At 38.8% G+C, this 15337-nt stretch overlaps 1 protein-coding gene across 1 annotated transcript in view; it reads right to left on the bottom strand.

The window, feature by feature from the left end:
- Positions 1-15337, bottom strand: part of LOC106875566 (dentin sialophosphoprotein) — a 287625-nt gene that overhangs the window by 265665 nt on the left and 6623 nt on the right. The window contains exon 3 of the mRNA XM_052973494.1: positions 7500-7560. Coding sequence (XP_052829454.1) covers positions 7500-7560 — 61 coding nt within the window. The remainder of the gene's footprint in view (positions 1-7499; positions 7561-15337) is intronic.

The raw sequence follows: 15337 nt of genomic DNA on the forward strand, positions 1-15337 counted from the left end.
TATTATATATATATATATATATATATGGGAGAATATACAAAAAATAACAACAGACGAGGACAGGTGGTGTAAATAACAAAAGTATATATTAGTATGACGCTCGGGAATACGGAAAGTCTTTGACGTTTCGAGCTACGCTCTTCAACAGAAAGAATACGGAGACAAGGAGAAAAACACGGAGAAAAAAAATTGAATAGTGTTCAGTCAACGGTCAATCATAATAATGGCCGATCATAACAATGGCTGACCGGAAGTTAGAAATTCTTATTTCAGGAGAGCTAAGAAAGGGGGATATATATATATATATATATATATATATAAAAGATAGTGGATGCAGCTGGATATTCAGGGCTGACCTAAGGCTTAACAGTACCAATAGGGAAACTCTTCTAGGCAAATGGTATTATAACTTAATCTTAACTAGTCACTAAAGAATTATTAGTACAGGCTAGCATTGTGTTATATTTGGTAAGAAGTTTGCTTCCCAACCACATGGTTCTGAGTTCAGTTCCACTGCATGGAACCTTGGGCTGGTGTCTTCTATTAGAGTCCTGGGCTGATCAAAGCCTTGTGAGTGAATTTGGTAGATGGAAACTGAAACAAGCCTGTTGCATGTGCGTGTGTGTGTATGCACATGCATGTGCACATGTGTATGCATGAATGTGTGTGTATGTGTATCTGTAAGTATGTATGTAGTTATGTATGTATATTTGTATATGGCTGAGTGTGTCTGAGTCTCCTTGTTTTCACATCGTGTGGTAGCTGTAAATGAGTGTCACTATTATACAGGCAGTGTCATTCATTTCCAATATTCTGTGAGAATGTGTCTCGGGGTCATGCCGAAATAGTAATTACTCGGAAACAGGTGAGGGTGGGTGACAGAAAGGGCATCCAACAGTAGAAAATCCGTCTCAACGAGTTCCAGCTGACTGATGCAAGCATGAGAAAATGGTTGCTAAAACAATGATGATGATAATGATTATGATGAATATAATGATGATGATGATGATGATGATGATGATGATGATGATGATTTATGAAGTGAATAGTTGCATAACACATCTACATTTCTATACTTAAGAGATGAGGAATTCTGTACATTATTTACATTATTTACATTCAAAGGATATTTGAAATGTGTTAACAACAAACAAGATGTAAATAATGCAAATGTAAATAATGTACAACTTCTACATGTTCTAATTTTAAAAATTTTAATTTTCAGAAGACAGATACACAAATGCTTGAAATCAGTAGGCAACAAACCAAACATAAAATATACACCCCAAAACAGAAAAACCATGACTAGTTGGTTGAATACTTCAGAGCTGAAAGAGGCTCTATTTTCTCTCTTTTCCCTTTATTGGATTGGTTTTATCAAGAATCTATGTCCATTGCTTTCCCGAGTTCACCAAGAGTGTTCACATCAATACTATTGGGATTTTAACTTGAGCTTCTATAAACCTGTGACTGTAGAGAAACTGTAACCAGGAAAGAAACTGAAGAATGTGACAGTTCCAATGTTATGTCATGTGACCACATCTTAGACAGTAAATGTGTATCCTCCCTGTCCCGTCCGTGATAACTGGGCAGCAGAAACTATCTCTCCTAAGGCGACGAGCTGGCAGAATCATTAGCATGCTGGGCGAAATGCTTAGCGGTATTTCGTTGATTAAATAAGTACCAGTTACGCACTGGAGTCGATGTATTCGACTTAATCGTTTGTCTGTCCTTATTTGTCCCCTCTGTGTTTAGCCCCTTGTGGGCCATAAAGAAATAAGGAATGTTAACACGCCGGTCGAAATGCTTAGCGGTATTTCGTGTGTCTTTACATTCTGAGTTCAAATTCCGCTGAGGTTGACTTTGCCTTTCATCCTTTTAGGGTCAATAAATTAAGTACCAGTTACGCACTGGGGTCGATATAATCGACTTCAGCCGTTTGTCTGTCCTTGTTTGTCCCCTCTGTGTGTAGCCTCTCGTGGGCAGTAAGGAAATAAGAAACTATCTCTCCTAGGTGCATATAACTTCTTAACCTATCCAAAATTTACAGACCCTTAACCCTTTAGGATTTAGACCAGCCATATCCAGCCCAAATATTCTGACTGTTTTATGATCCGACTGACCAGATCTAGCCTCTCACACCTGCCTTATATATAATCACATCATCGAAATGTCAAAGCTACAAGATGATGCATGATTAATTCAAAATAACGTGAATGAAAAGAGCTTTACAGTTGACAGAAAACCTGAATGTTGTTGGCACTCCGTCGCTTACAACGTCGAGGGTTCCAGTTGATCCAATCAACGAACAGCCTGCTCGTGAAATTAACGTGCAAGTGGTTGAACACTCCACAAACACATGTACCCTTAACGTAGTTTTCGGGGATATTCAGCGTGACACAGTGTGACAAGGCTGACCCTGAATTACAGGTACAACAGAAACAGGAAGTAAGAGTGAGAGAAAGTTGTGGTGGAAGAGTACAGCAGGGTTCGCCACCATCCCTTGCTGGAGCCTCGGGGAGCTTTAGGTGTTTTCGCTTAATAAACACTCACAATGCCCGGTCTGGGAGTCGAAACCATGATCTTATGACCGCGAGTCCGCTTCCCTAACCACTGGGCCATTGCGCCCCGATGATAACTTGAATACTAAAGAGTTAAATACCTAAATGGTTTACACGCACCTATGCTAGAAGGACCATAACCTACAAATTACCTGTCATTATTAATAGAATGGTGTTCACCCAACCTTGTAACTCATGCAGGTAAACTATGAGGAAGGCCAAGGATGTGTTCAGATAATGTAGAGGCTGCTCTCACTTCTTCACTGCCATTTTCTGTTCTCTTTGTTTAGAATATCAGGCTGAGCCAACTGGTAGAAGACCCAGTGGGTAAACCAAGAACATGGTGGTTAGATAATATCCATGGTCTCAGTTGGTCATGCTTGGGAATTTAGCAGGAAAGTGTAACAACGCTTTCTTCTGGGAGGATTTTATGGAGGAAAAGCCTCAGGACTCTACCTCCACGACCTTCCCAGTTGAAAACTGGAGTTGGTTTGTTTACATCCTCACACCTTAGCAGTTTGGTAAATGAGACGGATTGAATAAGTAGCAGACTTAAAATGATTACTGGGGTCAATTTATTTGATTAAATTCTTCAAGGAGGTGCTCCAGCATAGCCACAATTCAACAACTGAAAAAAAATAAAATAAATCGCAAAGTACCATTCTCACACCTGTGACAGTATAACAAAGGACATGGATGGATGGATGGATGGATGGATGGATGAATGGATGGACGGACGGACGGACAGATGGCTGTCTTTGCTAATGTTGTGAAATCTTCCTTCATACACATCATGAATACTTGCAATAATGAGACTTCATTCGCTTCCCATTCAGGTGTTGTTTCACACACGAAACAAGAGCCTTTTAGAAATAGAAACAGAAGCCAAATCTTCCTTAAATCATGACTCAGTCTCTTAAAATGAGGAAGGGTACATTGAACAGTGTAGTCTTAGATATATTATAGTTAACTGTGGGATAACATAGAGATAAAGTAATTTTTAATCAATTAAAATTATTATAACTATATTAAAAAGTATAACAGTTAGTATTGACATGAAAAGCAAAGGATGCAACTCAGAAATTCAAATTTGCTAAGTCTGGAGGTAACTCTGGACATATTTCTGTCTTGCTAGAACTTCTCAGGGAAATCTAGTGTTATCAACCATACCTTCAAATAAGTAACTGTGAGAATATATAGGGTTTGAGCGAAAAAATAATATTCATTGATTAAGCTATGACATAGAAATATTATATTTTGTTTGAACAAAAGATGAGATGGTCGTAGTTGGATCAGTTCTGATGATAGGTCTTTTTTAATCAATAAACTGGTGCTCCATCGGTTACAATGATGAGGGTTCTGTTGATGCACTCAACATAAGAGCCTGCTCATGAAATTAACATGCAAGTGGATGAGCACTCCACAAACACGTGTACCCTTAACATAGTCCTCAGGGAGATTCAGCATGACACAGAGTGTGACAAGGCTGGCCCTTTGAAATACAGGTATTACTCATTTTTGCCAGCTGAGTGGACTGGAGCAAAGTGAAATAAAAGTGTCTTGCTGAAGGACACAACACACCACCTGGAATCGAACTTACAACTTTATGATCGTGAACGAAATACACTAACCACTAAACTACCTATCCACTATACAGCTAATGTATTGGACACATTATTTCATATTCCATACAACAGCAATCATTTTATTTGTGAAGACTTTGATTAAGGTCAGTTTTATTGCTTTCTTATTTCTTTACTGCCTACAAGGGGCTAAACATAGAGGGGACAAACAAGGACAGACAAACGGATGAAGTCGATTATATTGACCCCAGTGCGTAACTGGTACTTATTTAATCGACCCCGAAAAGATGAAAGGCAAAGTCGACCTTGGCGGAATTTGAACTCAGAACGTAGCGGCAGACGAAATACCGCATGCTAATGTTTCTTATTTTTTTACTGTCCACAAGGGGCTACACACAGAGGGGACAAACAAGGACAGACAAATGGATTAAGTTGATTATATCGACCCCAGTGTGTAACTGGTACTTATTTAATCGACCCTGAAAGGATGAAAGGCAAATTTGAAAAGCAAAGGATACAACTCAGAAATTCAAATTTGCTAAGTCTGGAGGTAACTCTGGACATATTTCTGTCTTGTTAGACCGTCGGCAGAATTTGAACTCAGAACGTAAAGACAGACAAAATACTGCTAAGCATTTTGCCTGGCGTGCTAACATTTCTGCCAGCTCACCGCCTTTTCATTGCTTCAGTTTTATTGCTTTCTGTTGTTAGAATATTTCTGTTGGTACACATTCTATTCGTTTCAAGTAATTTTGCAAATAATAAAGAATTTAGTAAAATGACTTTGTTATTGTTATGCTGGTGTTTGAAACATAAATTAATGTGAAATTTTGATGGAATTTTTGATTATTTTAAAATAAGAAGTTTGTATTATAGAACCAGGTGTGGTTTCAGGAAGTTTGTCCTCAAAAGAGTTAACATATTGACATGTGATTTGAGAAAGAGCAGCTAAATACTCAGCATGTATTCAGGGATATGCTGAGACTAACTAGTGTAGACAGTTCAATATGGCATATATTCAAGCTCAGTTGTATGCCCTGAAGCTCCTCTGAGAGTTGTGAGTATGAACTCAGTGATGTTAATGACTTCAGAGAGGGAAATGTCTGGTGAAATAAAATTCTTGACAATGGCTGGAGAAATATGATAGCAGTAAAGATAACAGATGAACATGGAGAAATAGCAAAAAGAAACTTCAGCCAGAGTAACCAAAAATATTGGTGCCATAGGCAAGTGTCTTCTACTACAGCTTTAAGCACCAACCAAAGCCTTGTGTATAGATTTGGTAAACAGAAACTAAATGAAGCCCACTGTGTGCGTGTGAGTGTGTATACACATATGTATGCATGTGTCTGTGTTTGCCCCCCCCCCCCGTCACCATTTGGCAACTGGTTTGGCATATTTATATCCAAGTAACTTAGCAGTTCAACAAAAAGGGACTAACAGAATGAGTTCCAGGCTTGGAAAAAAGAAAATTTTTTTAATAAGTACTAGGTTCCATTTGATACAACTAAACTCTTCAAGGTGGTGCCCTAGCATGGCCACAGTCTAATGACTGAAACAAGTTAACATAAAAGATAATCTTCTAATGAGAAAATTAATGTGGTATTTTGAGTTTATATGTAATTTATCACAATAGTTTTAACTGTAATATTTACGGCACTACATTTGTTATACTATATATATACATACTTTTTACGGAATCACTGCCATTTTTATTCAAACATTCTTCCCCATCTTATGCTCATGGTTTTTGAGATATTTTTTTCAATTTTGTCTGCCATGTTCATTCTATCTCTCTTTGTATCACTAATTAGTTTATACTGGGATGACATAAATGTATGCATATTAAAAGAGTAAATATTGTAAAGTTTAATCAAAAGATACGATCGTTATTTACATTATTCACATTTGACGGATATTTGTCCTCATCTTGTTTGTTGTTAACACAACATTTCGGCTGATATACCCTCCAGCCTTCATCAGGTGTCTTAGGGAAATTTTATTTAATTAACAGAGAATAAATTCCTAGCAAGATTTCTCTCCCTTACAAAGAACCTGTCCAACCAATAAGAAACACTGAACACTGATCTAAAATGATTAAATGAAGAAACGATTTGGATTTCAGGAATGTGTATGTTTATGGCATGGTTTCTACAGCTGGATGCTCTTCCTAACGCCAACCACTTTACAGAGTGTACTGGGTGTTCTTACATGACACTTTTATGTGGTATCACATGGCCATGTGTGGTGCTTCAGTATATATATATGTTATTTATTGTATGTTATTTCTCTTGTTTCATATTTTTACTGGAAACAGGGGCTGTGTGGTAAGAAGTTTGCTACTCAACCACATGGTTCCAAGTTCAGTCCCACTGCGTAGCACCTTAGGTGAATGTGTGTTTTAGCATGGTTCCTACAGCTGGATGCCCTTCCTAATGTCAACCACCTTACAAAGTTTACTGGAAGCTTTTGTGTGGCACCAGTATGGGTACTTTTTACATGGCACCGCAAGATTAGGAACGTCCAACTGAAGAGTGATGCAGGGGACATGCCTGTGTGTAGGGACAACTATGATTTTACTTAGCTTGGCATGTCTTCTCAAGCACAACAAAATATCTGGAGTCTCAGTCTCCTGTCATCCCCACCGTCAGGCCCAATGTCAGAGGAACGTTTCTCACCGCTTTGCCCCAATTTTCCTTGGTCTACCCCTTCCACATGGTCTCTCCACAATCCATTGTTCAATCTGATTATGCAGTAGATCACCAAAGCCCAACTCATGATAATGTTTGCTAAACCATATTAATTGCATTATGTCCACATAGAACACTGCAGACTCATATCTGCAAGAATCATTTTCAGTTTAATGCATCACCCCTAGTAATTATTCTTTTCTACTCTAGGCATAAGGCCCGAAGTTTTGGGGGTTTTGGCCAGTCGATTAGATTGACCCCAGTATGCAACTGGTACCTAATTTATCGACCCTCGAATGGATGAAAGGCAAAGTCGACCTCAGCGGAATTTGAACTCAGAACGTAAAGACAGATGAAATACCTCTAAGCATTTCACCCAGCATGCTAACGATTCTGCAAGGTCACCACCTTATCCTCTAGTAATTGTTGACAATTCACCAATGAACACTGGCTCTTCATCATCATCATCGTTTCATGCCCATCTTCTATGCATGCATGGGTAGGATGGTTGACAGGAGTCAGCCAGGTAGAAAATTTACCAAGGCTACTCTGTCTGTTTTGGCAGGGCTTTTACGGCTGGATGCCCTTCCTAACACCAACCACTCCATAAAGTGGACTCTGCTTTTTAAAAGAAAGAAATTAAGAATAGAAAACAGCAACCTTACCTCATCCCCTGTCTGCTCTTCCACAATAGTATCATTGGTGGTGGCCACAGATCTTTGGCTCCTGTGAATGAAGATGCAGTAATTTGTTAGACAATTAACAGTGAAAGCACAAAGAGATCTAGACAAGAAACTTCTTATAGCAAGCTACAAGGTGCATTCCAGAAATTCTGAGACACTTTCAGGAGAGAGATTTATTACTTTTGAAGAAGTACAGAACTCTAATCTCCTTCATAGAAAGATCTTCTGACTTTAATGTACTTGTAGTGCCCCACGATCTTCTTGAAGGCCCCCATGAAAGTCTTCCAAAGTGAAGGTGCTCAGGACTCTTGTCACAGCCTCCTTCACCTTCTCACTGTCTTCAAACCAACTGTCCTTGAAGTTCTCCTCCCACTTGAGGAACAGCCAAAGTCAAAGAGAGCAAGGCATAGACTGTAAGGAAGATAAGAAAAAGTTTTGACGCCTATCTCTGTCATGTAGTTGGTTACCAGGATGGAACTGTGGATTGGTGCATTGTCTTGGAGCATGGGTCAAAAACCTGAGTGGAAGAGCTCTGACTTTTGCAATGAAATCTCTTCTTAAACCCCCTCAAAACCTCACCAAAGTACCCTTTATTGACTATCTGACCAGAGAGAACCCAGTGGATATAGATGATGCTCTTGCTGTTGAAAAAGGGGATCATCATAAGCTTCCCTGTGAATCTGATTTGCTTGACCTTTTGTGCCAGCAGAAAAACAGGTGCTTGGTTTATACAAGTTAATCCATAAGGAGTCTGGAGCATTTCATAAATTTCTTTAACATTTTTGCCCAGTTTAACTTAAAACTTCCTAATTGTCTTCACATCCTTAGTGCATTCTATAAACTAATTAGCTATATTAAGCAGAGTTGTAGCAGGGTATATTCAAAATGCTGTTACAGCAATCTCCTTCAATCTAGTATAACAAAAGTTGGCAGGTCAGCTTATTGGATCAATAGTTATGATATACTAAAATTAAATAACTCACAATAGTTATAACTGCTTCTCCGAATATTTAATCCTAGGTTCCATTAACTCTGACTATTAAGGAAATTATGAATGTTTCTTATTTCTTTATTGCCCACAAGGGGCTAAACATAGAGGGGAAAAACAAGGACAGACAAAGGGATTAAGTCGATTATATCGACCCCAGTGCGTAACTGGTACTTAATTTATCGACCTAGAAAAGATGAAAGGCAAAGTCGACCTCGGTGGAATTTGAACTCAGAACATAACGGCAGACGAAATACCGCTAAGCATTTCGCCCGGCGTGCTAATGCTTCTGCTAGCTCGCCATCTTATTTGAATGTTTCTAATTCAACAGTGGTACGGGATTCTACAGGATGCCCTAATCCACCTCACATTGAAAACACCCTACACCTCAATGGGCTAGAGCAGTTTAATTCCAACAAATTAGGAAGACATCTAAGGGATAAGTTTTTATAGCATAATATATATTTTGAACTTATTGTATACAGTGCTCAGGTGCAGTTCACACTCATCAGAAAAAGTAACCAAAATCGCATGAACAGTACACAGAATATGTACAGGAAGTGAAATGTGAAAATGATTTGAGCTGCCCATTCTTGTTCTTTTATAATACACATATATATATATATAAAATAAAGGATAAAATTTTTTTTCCAAAAAATGTTATCGCTGGCCAGCATATAAAAAATAGACTGATTAAAGTGAAATCATATATATAATTATAATTAAGGGCACAGAAAAATTTTCTAGCCTATACGCTGAAAATAGACACCCAGTCATCTAACCACTTAAAAAATGGGGGAGCAGCCCATGCCAATTATTAACAATATAGATAGCCCTGGATTAGCTAATTTCTGGATTTTCCCTACGGCTTTTCCTCATTAGCAGAGCATACACACAGGAAATAAATGAGATATTTATACATACCCACAAGAAAGCAAACGCAAAGCCATAAATACATATAAATACTGGAGATGCCTCCAACAATTTGCTCCCCCTTTTTTCAACATGTGTGTAACTTTAAAGTGGTGAGATGATTTAGTGTCTATTTTCAGCATATAGGCTAGAAAATTTTTTCTATGCCCTTAATTATATATATATCATCATCATTATCATCCTTTAATGTCCTTTTTTTCATGCTGGAATGCTTTGGACGGTTTGATTAGGGCTTGTAAGCTGGGGAGCTGCACCAGACTCCAGTCTGTTTTGGCATGGTTTTCTACAGCTGGATGCTCTTCCTAACGCCAACCACTTTACAGAGTGTGCTGGGTGCTCTTACATGACACGCTACTTTTATGTGGTACCATATGGGCATTTTACATGACACCACATGGGCACTATACATATATGTAAATATGTAAAGCAATCTTTATATCCAACTTCATGTGGATGTATTGTGAGAACATCAAATACTTGAGAGATCTTCTCACATGGATGTTAAAGGAGCACTCCGTCGGTTACAACGATGAAGATCCCAACTGATACGATCAACGGAACAGCCTGCTCATGAAATTAATGTGCAAGTGCCTGAGCAATCCACTTTTTTTACTTTTTAATTGTTTCAGTCATTTGACTGCAGCCATGCTGGAGCCCCACAGGACTCATTCTTTGTAAGCCTAGTACTTATTCTATCAGTCTCTTTGGCTGAACCGCTAAGTTACAGGGATATAAACATACCAGCATTGGTTGTCAAACGAGGGGGGGGGGGACAAACACAGACACACAAACATACATACACACACATATATATGATGTATATATATATATATATATATATATATATATTCCGTCTATCAAATCCACTCAAAAGGCTTTGGTTGGCCCAAGTCTACAGTAGGGGACAGTGTGTCATGCACTGGGACCTAACCCGGAACCATGTGGTTGGTAAGCAAGTTACTTAACCACACAACCACTCCTACGCCTATATATGTATGTATATAAGTATGTATACACATACACACACATATACGTATATCATTATCATCATCATTCAATGTTTGTTTTCCGTTTTCCATGCTGGCATGGGTTGGACAGTTTGATAGGAGCTGGCAAGCCTAAGGACTGTGCCAAGCTCTACTGTCTGCTTTGGCATGGTTTCTACAGCAGGATGCCATTCCTAACACCAGCTACTTCCCAGCATGCACTGAGTGCTTTTTATGTAGCACCAACAACAGCGAGGTCACCAAGTAACTTGCAAGACAAAATCCCCTCGAATGAGTGGGGGAGTAGTGTTGAGGGAGGTGGTTTTGTGCCAAGTGATGAGAAAGGGTAAAGTATGACAGAGGGACAGAAACAGGTGTCTTGTTGTAGGGGAGATACATGGTTACCTCAGATGGAGAGAAGAAGAAGAGAGGGAGGAGAGATGAGAGGAGAGAGAAGAGAGAGATAAGAAGGCATACACCCAAGTTACTGAGGGGTATATATATATATATATATATATATATATATATATATATTGTTGTACTTGGGGATGGTCATATTGCCAGTTTAGCCAATAAAAACACACGCACTGTATATTTGGTGTTAATTTGCTTCAGCTTTATCTTACATTAATCTTAATCTTATTTCGGCCAGAGTTCTTTCGTCACACTTCTGTGACCTCATCAGTGGTCCTTTGTTTCCTTCTTTCTTATGTGTGTCTCACCTTGCTAACTATCAGCCATTTTGTATTTTGTATTCCTATTGTATGTCTACGCGTGTCCTTCAATGTGTCTGTGTCTTTTGTAAGTGCATGTGTGTATGGGGAGTGTTTGTATCACCTATATTCTCTGTTAATACGTGTTCGTTTGTATTTGTTTTTATTTATTTATTTGTTCATGTGAGTGGGTGGGTGAGTTCTAGAGATTGCAAAAGGAGAGTGGGAGTTGGAGAGTAGGGGGAAATGTAAAGAGTGGGCAGAGGCAGTGGGTGGGTTGTTTGGAGGATACATTATGGAAAATAGATTTGACATGGACATGTTGTATGCAGTAGGTTCATATAGGAGATGGAGGGGTGAGAAATACAACGAGTGGTAAACACTGGAGGAGGTGGGGTGGGGCTTATTGGGAAGATGAGGTGTTCTGAAAAGGTTTGTCAGGGACATATTGTGTGCAGGGTTGTGGACATAAAGGATATGCTTTTATGGCCTTGATTTTACTTAGTTGGACAGGACTTCTCAAGCACAGCAAATGCCAACTGCTTGGACTTTTGTCATCACTTCAGTGAGGCTCAACATTTAAAAATTTGATACTAATTCTTGTTCATGGACAAAGCTCACATTATCTTGATAAGTTGCAAATAGTTTTTTTTTTTGTTTTTCATTTTGTTAACTTAGACAAAATAAAACTGCTTTCTCTCTCTCTCTCTCTCTCTCATTCATTTCTCTCCTTCCAATTTTTTCCCTGAATAAGGACACTGTCCGAAATACTGAATTTCCCAAACCTCATGATGGTAAGTTCACTGTACTCTTTTTATTGATTCTACTACATACATATAGGCACAGGTATGACTGTGTTTTAAGATTCTTGCTTCGCAACCACATGGTTCCAGGTTCAGTCCCACTGCGTGGCACCTTGGGCAAGTGTCTTCTACTATAGCCTTAGGCTGACAAAACTTTGTGAGTGGATTTGGTAGATGGAAACTGAAAGAAGCCCGTCGTGTATATATATATATATACACACACACATATATACATGAGTGTGTATCTTTGTATTTGTGTTTGTCCCCTTCTACCGCTTGACAACTGGTGTTGGTGTGTTTAGAGCCCTGTAACTTAGCAGTTCTGCAAAAGAGACTGATAGAATAAGTAACAGGATTTTAAAAAAATACTGGAGTCGATTCATTTGACTGTTGCCCCAGCATGGCCACAGTCTAATAACAGAAACAAGATAAAAGATATACATATCAAGCATTTTTTTTTTTGTTAAGGTTCTTTTTGAATTTTAAATGAAAAGAAGATACATTTCTCAATTGAAAGAATAAATTCGTAATGATATAAAGAATAAGTATCCAAAAACCTTCCAAAGATTATCTTGTTGATGATATTTTACTATTTATCTACTATTTGGGGGACGAAACTAGATTCCAAATATTTTAGCAGACGACAGCTATGCCGATTTAAATGAATCCATTCTTCACTGAGATATACAAGAAACTTAAAATATTAATACATATTACAGCATTAAATATAAGAAAGACAATGAAAATTCCAGAAGGATTTGAATTATATTCAGTGTGGTATTGAATTTAATTCTGTATTTTATGGTTTAAACTTCAAGAGTCTAAATTGTAATTAGAATATAAATGGGTTACGATAACCTAATTTTTAATTTGAAGCCGAAACTTTGATGTAAGTGATATTTTTGGGGTTCTAGTCATTTTTTAATTATCATTTCATATTTTATTTATGTAAAAATTTTAAAATCTAAGACAGGTTTTACAATATAACTGAAATTTTAAATATTAGACATTTTATTATAGATATTTGTAATAAAAAGAAGCGATTGGAAATTAAATAAATAAATAAATAAATCAAGGGAATTAATTACCATAAACTATTAAAATCGACTACTGAGTTATCTAATCTTGGAAGATATGTTGCGCTTTTTTATTTGTTTAAGCTTTCTGAATGAGCAGATTTACTATTAATGGTATTCCAACTACGACAATAACTGGTATTCCTAGCACGGGCATACTATTTATCTGTTTAATTCCATGTGTAGTCTTTGGACCATATATTAAGGACCTGTTTTTATTAGTTTGGTACTGTGGAAGAAGCTTTACTCATGGTCTTTGCAGGCCCTCTAAGACTGAGGCATAAATTGCTACAGTCTGATGACTTCAGGAAATACATATGCAGAGAAGGAATTCTTGAGGGCCGACGTTCTGAAAGGATGGAAGGCTGGTGGTGGGGCATTCGATGTAGGGGTCACTGTTGGGGTGAAGGGGCTGGACACAATATGGTTGAGAAGAGGAGGGGAGGCAAACGAGCCAAGAGGTCAATCATCATCATCATCATCGTTTAAAGTCCATTTTCCATGCTGACATAAGATAGAGAGTTTAACATGGAGCTGGCCAGCCAGGTAGCTGTCCAGACACCAATTGTCTGTTGTGGTATGGTTTCTACAGCTATGGCTGGATGCCCTTCCAAATGCAAGACAACTATAAAAAACAGAGACCAATGTAACAGTGGTATAAAAAATCAGAGAAAGGAAACAGAATGTCTGCAGGAAGAGGTTGGATCATAAAGTCACTCACAAGTTTATGAGAGACTTTATGCCAATCAGTTTAGTGGCCTGTCTGTGGATTCAGTCAAGGATGTCTGAATGTGTTTCCATAGATAGGAGCCATATATCACTGTGAGTCTCATGGGAGCCTCAGAGATGGTTAGCTAGTAGTTGGTAGATGAGGAGCTTCCAGGCTCTGAAAAGAAAGGCCAGTCTTCGAGATACAATGTTTGAGAAATCTTCAATGCAACAATAGTGAAATCTAGCATTTGAAACAATCATGACCGAGACCTTGACTACTGACCGAGACCTTTGGAAATGTGCTGTGCGTGAGAAGACCCGGCAAGCCAAGTGAGATCGTTGCCAGGGCCCCTGGACTGGCTCTTGTCCGGGTGGCACATAAGATGTACCATCCTGAGTGTGACCGTTGCCAGTACCGCCTGACTGGCCTTGTAGGGTTTTCGAGCGAGATCGTTGCCAGTGCCCCTGGACTGGCTCTTGTGCGGGTGGCACATAAAAGACACCATTTCGAGCGTGGCCGTTTTCGTGCAGGTGACACGTAAAAGCACCCACTACACTCTCGGAGTGGTTGGCGTTAGGAAGGGCATCCAGCTGTAGAAACTCTGCCAAATTAGATTGGAGCCTGGTGTAGCCATCCGATTTCACCAGTCCTCAGTCAAATCGTCCAACCCATGCTGGCATGGAAAGCGGACGTTAAACGATGATGATGATGATGAAGGACAATAAAGTTTTCTTGACATTTACAGTGATTGTGTTTTTATGCTTCTGAAAAAGACAAAGTCTCATTGTGATCATCGTTTAATGTCCACTTTCCATGCTGGCAGTTTGACAGGAGCCAGCTAGGCAGAAGACAGCACCTGGCTTGTATCTGTTTCAGCATGGCTTTTACAACTGGATGCCCTTCCTAACACCAACCACCCCACAGCTGGGACTGAGTGCTTTTTATGTGGCACAAGTACAGGCAAGGTCAGTTTTGACATGGTTTTTACAGCTGGATGCCCTTCAAAACGCCGATCCCTTTACAGTGTGGACAGGACATTTTCAAGCTCTTTGTTCATGAAGCCAGTGCAAATTTGGCTTGAGACAACTAGGTTGTATATGGATAATGCTTGGATACTGAAGATTATGGAAGGGTTGCATTATTTGTGTAGAAGTAAATATTACAGGAGGTGATGGGAAGTAGGTTATCAATTTATGCACTTTGGCCATCAATATATGGATCATATAGCTCAGTGTAGCAAGAAGTATGATTCCTAACCACATGGGTCTGGGTTCAGTCCCACTACATGGCACCTTGGGCAAGTGTCTTCTACTATAGCCTCGGGCCAACCAAAGCCTTGTGAGTGCATTTGGTAGATGGAAACTGAAAGAAGCCTGTCGTATATATGTTATCGTTGATTTTTGGTGTCGCATGGCCAAAAGTTACCGTGAATTTTTTTAGAGACACTTTCAAATTTATCAGAATATTTGGGCTGAAGATTGGAATAGTGAAATTTCCATTCACTTAACCATGAAACGATTCGTATCCAATTAACTAAAGGCTTGGTTTGTTTACGCTTTTCCCTCCGGTTTTTTGTTCTATGTGTGCCATAAATATCGCCATCCACTTT

The sequence above is a fragment of the Octopus bimaculoides genome, chromosome 16 (assembly GCF_001194135.2).
Source record: "Octopus bimaculoides isolate UCB-OBI-ISO-001 chromosome 16, ASM119413v2, whole genome shotgun sequence".
NCBI lineage: Eukaryota > Metazoa > Mollusca > Cephalopoda > Octopoda > Octopodidae > Octopus > Octopus bimaculoides.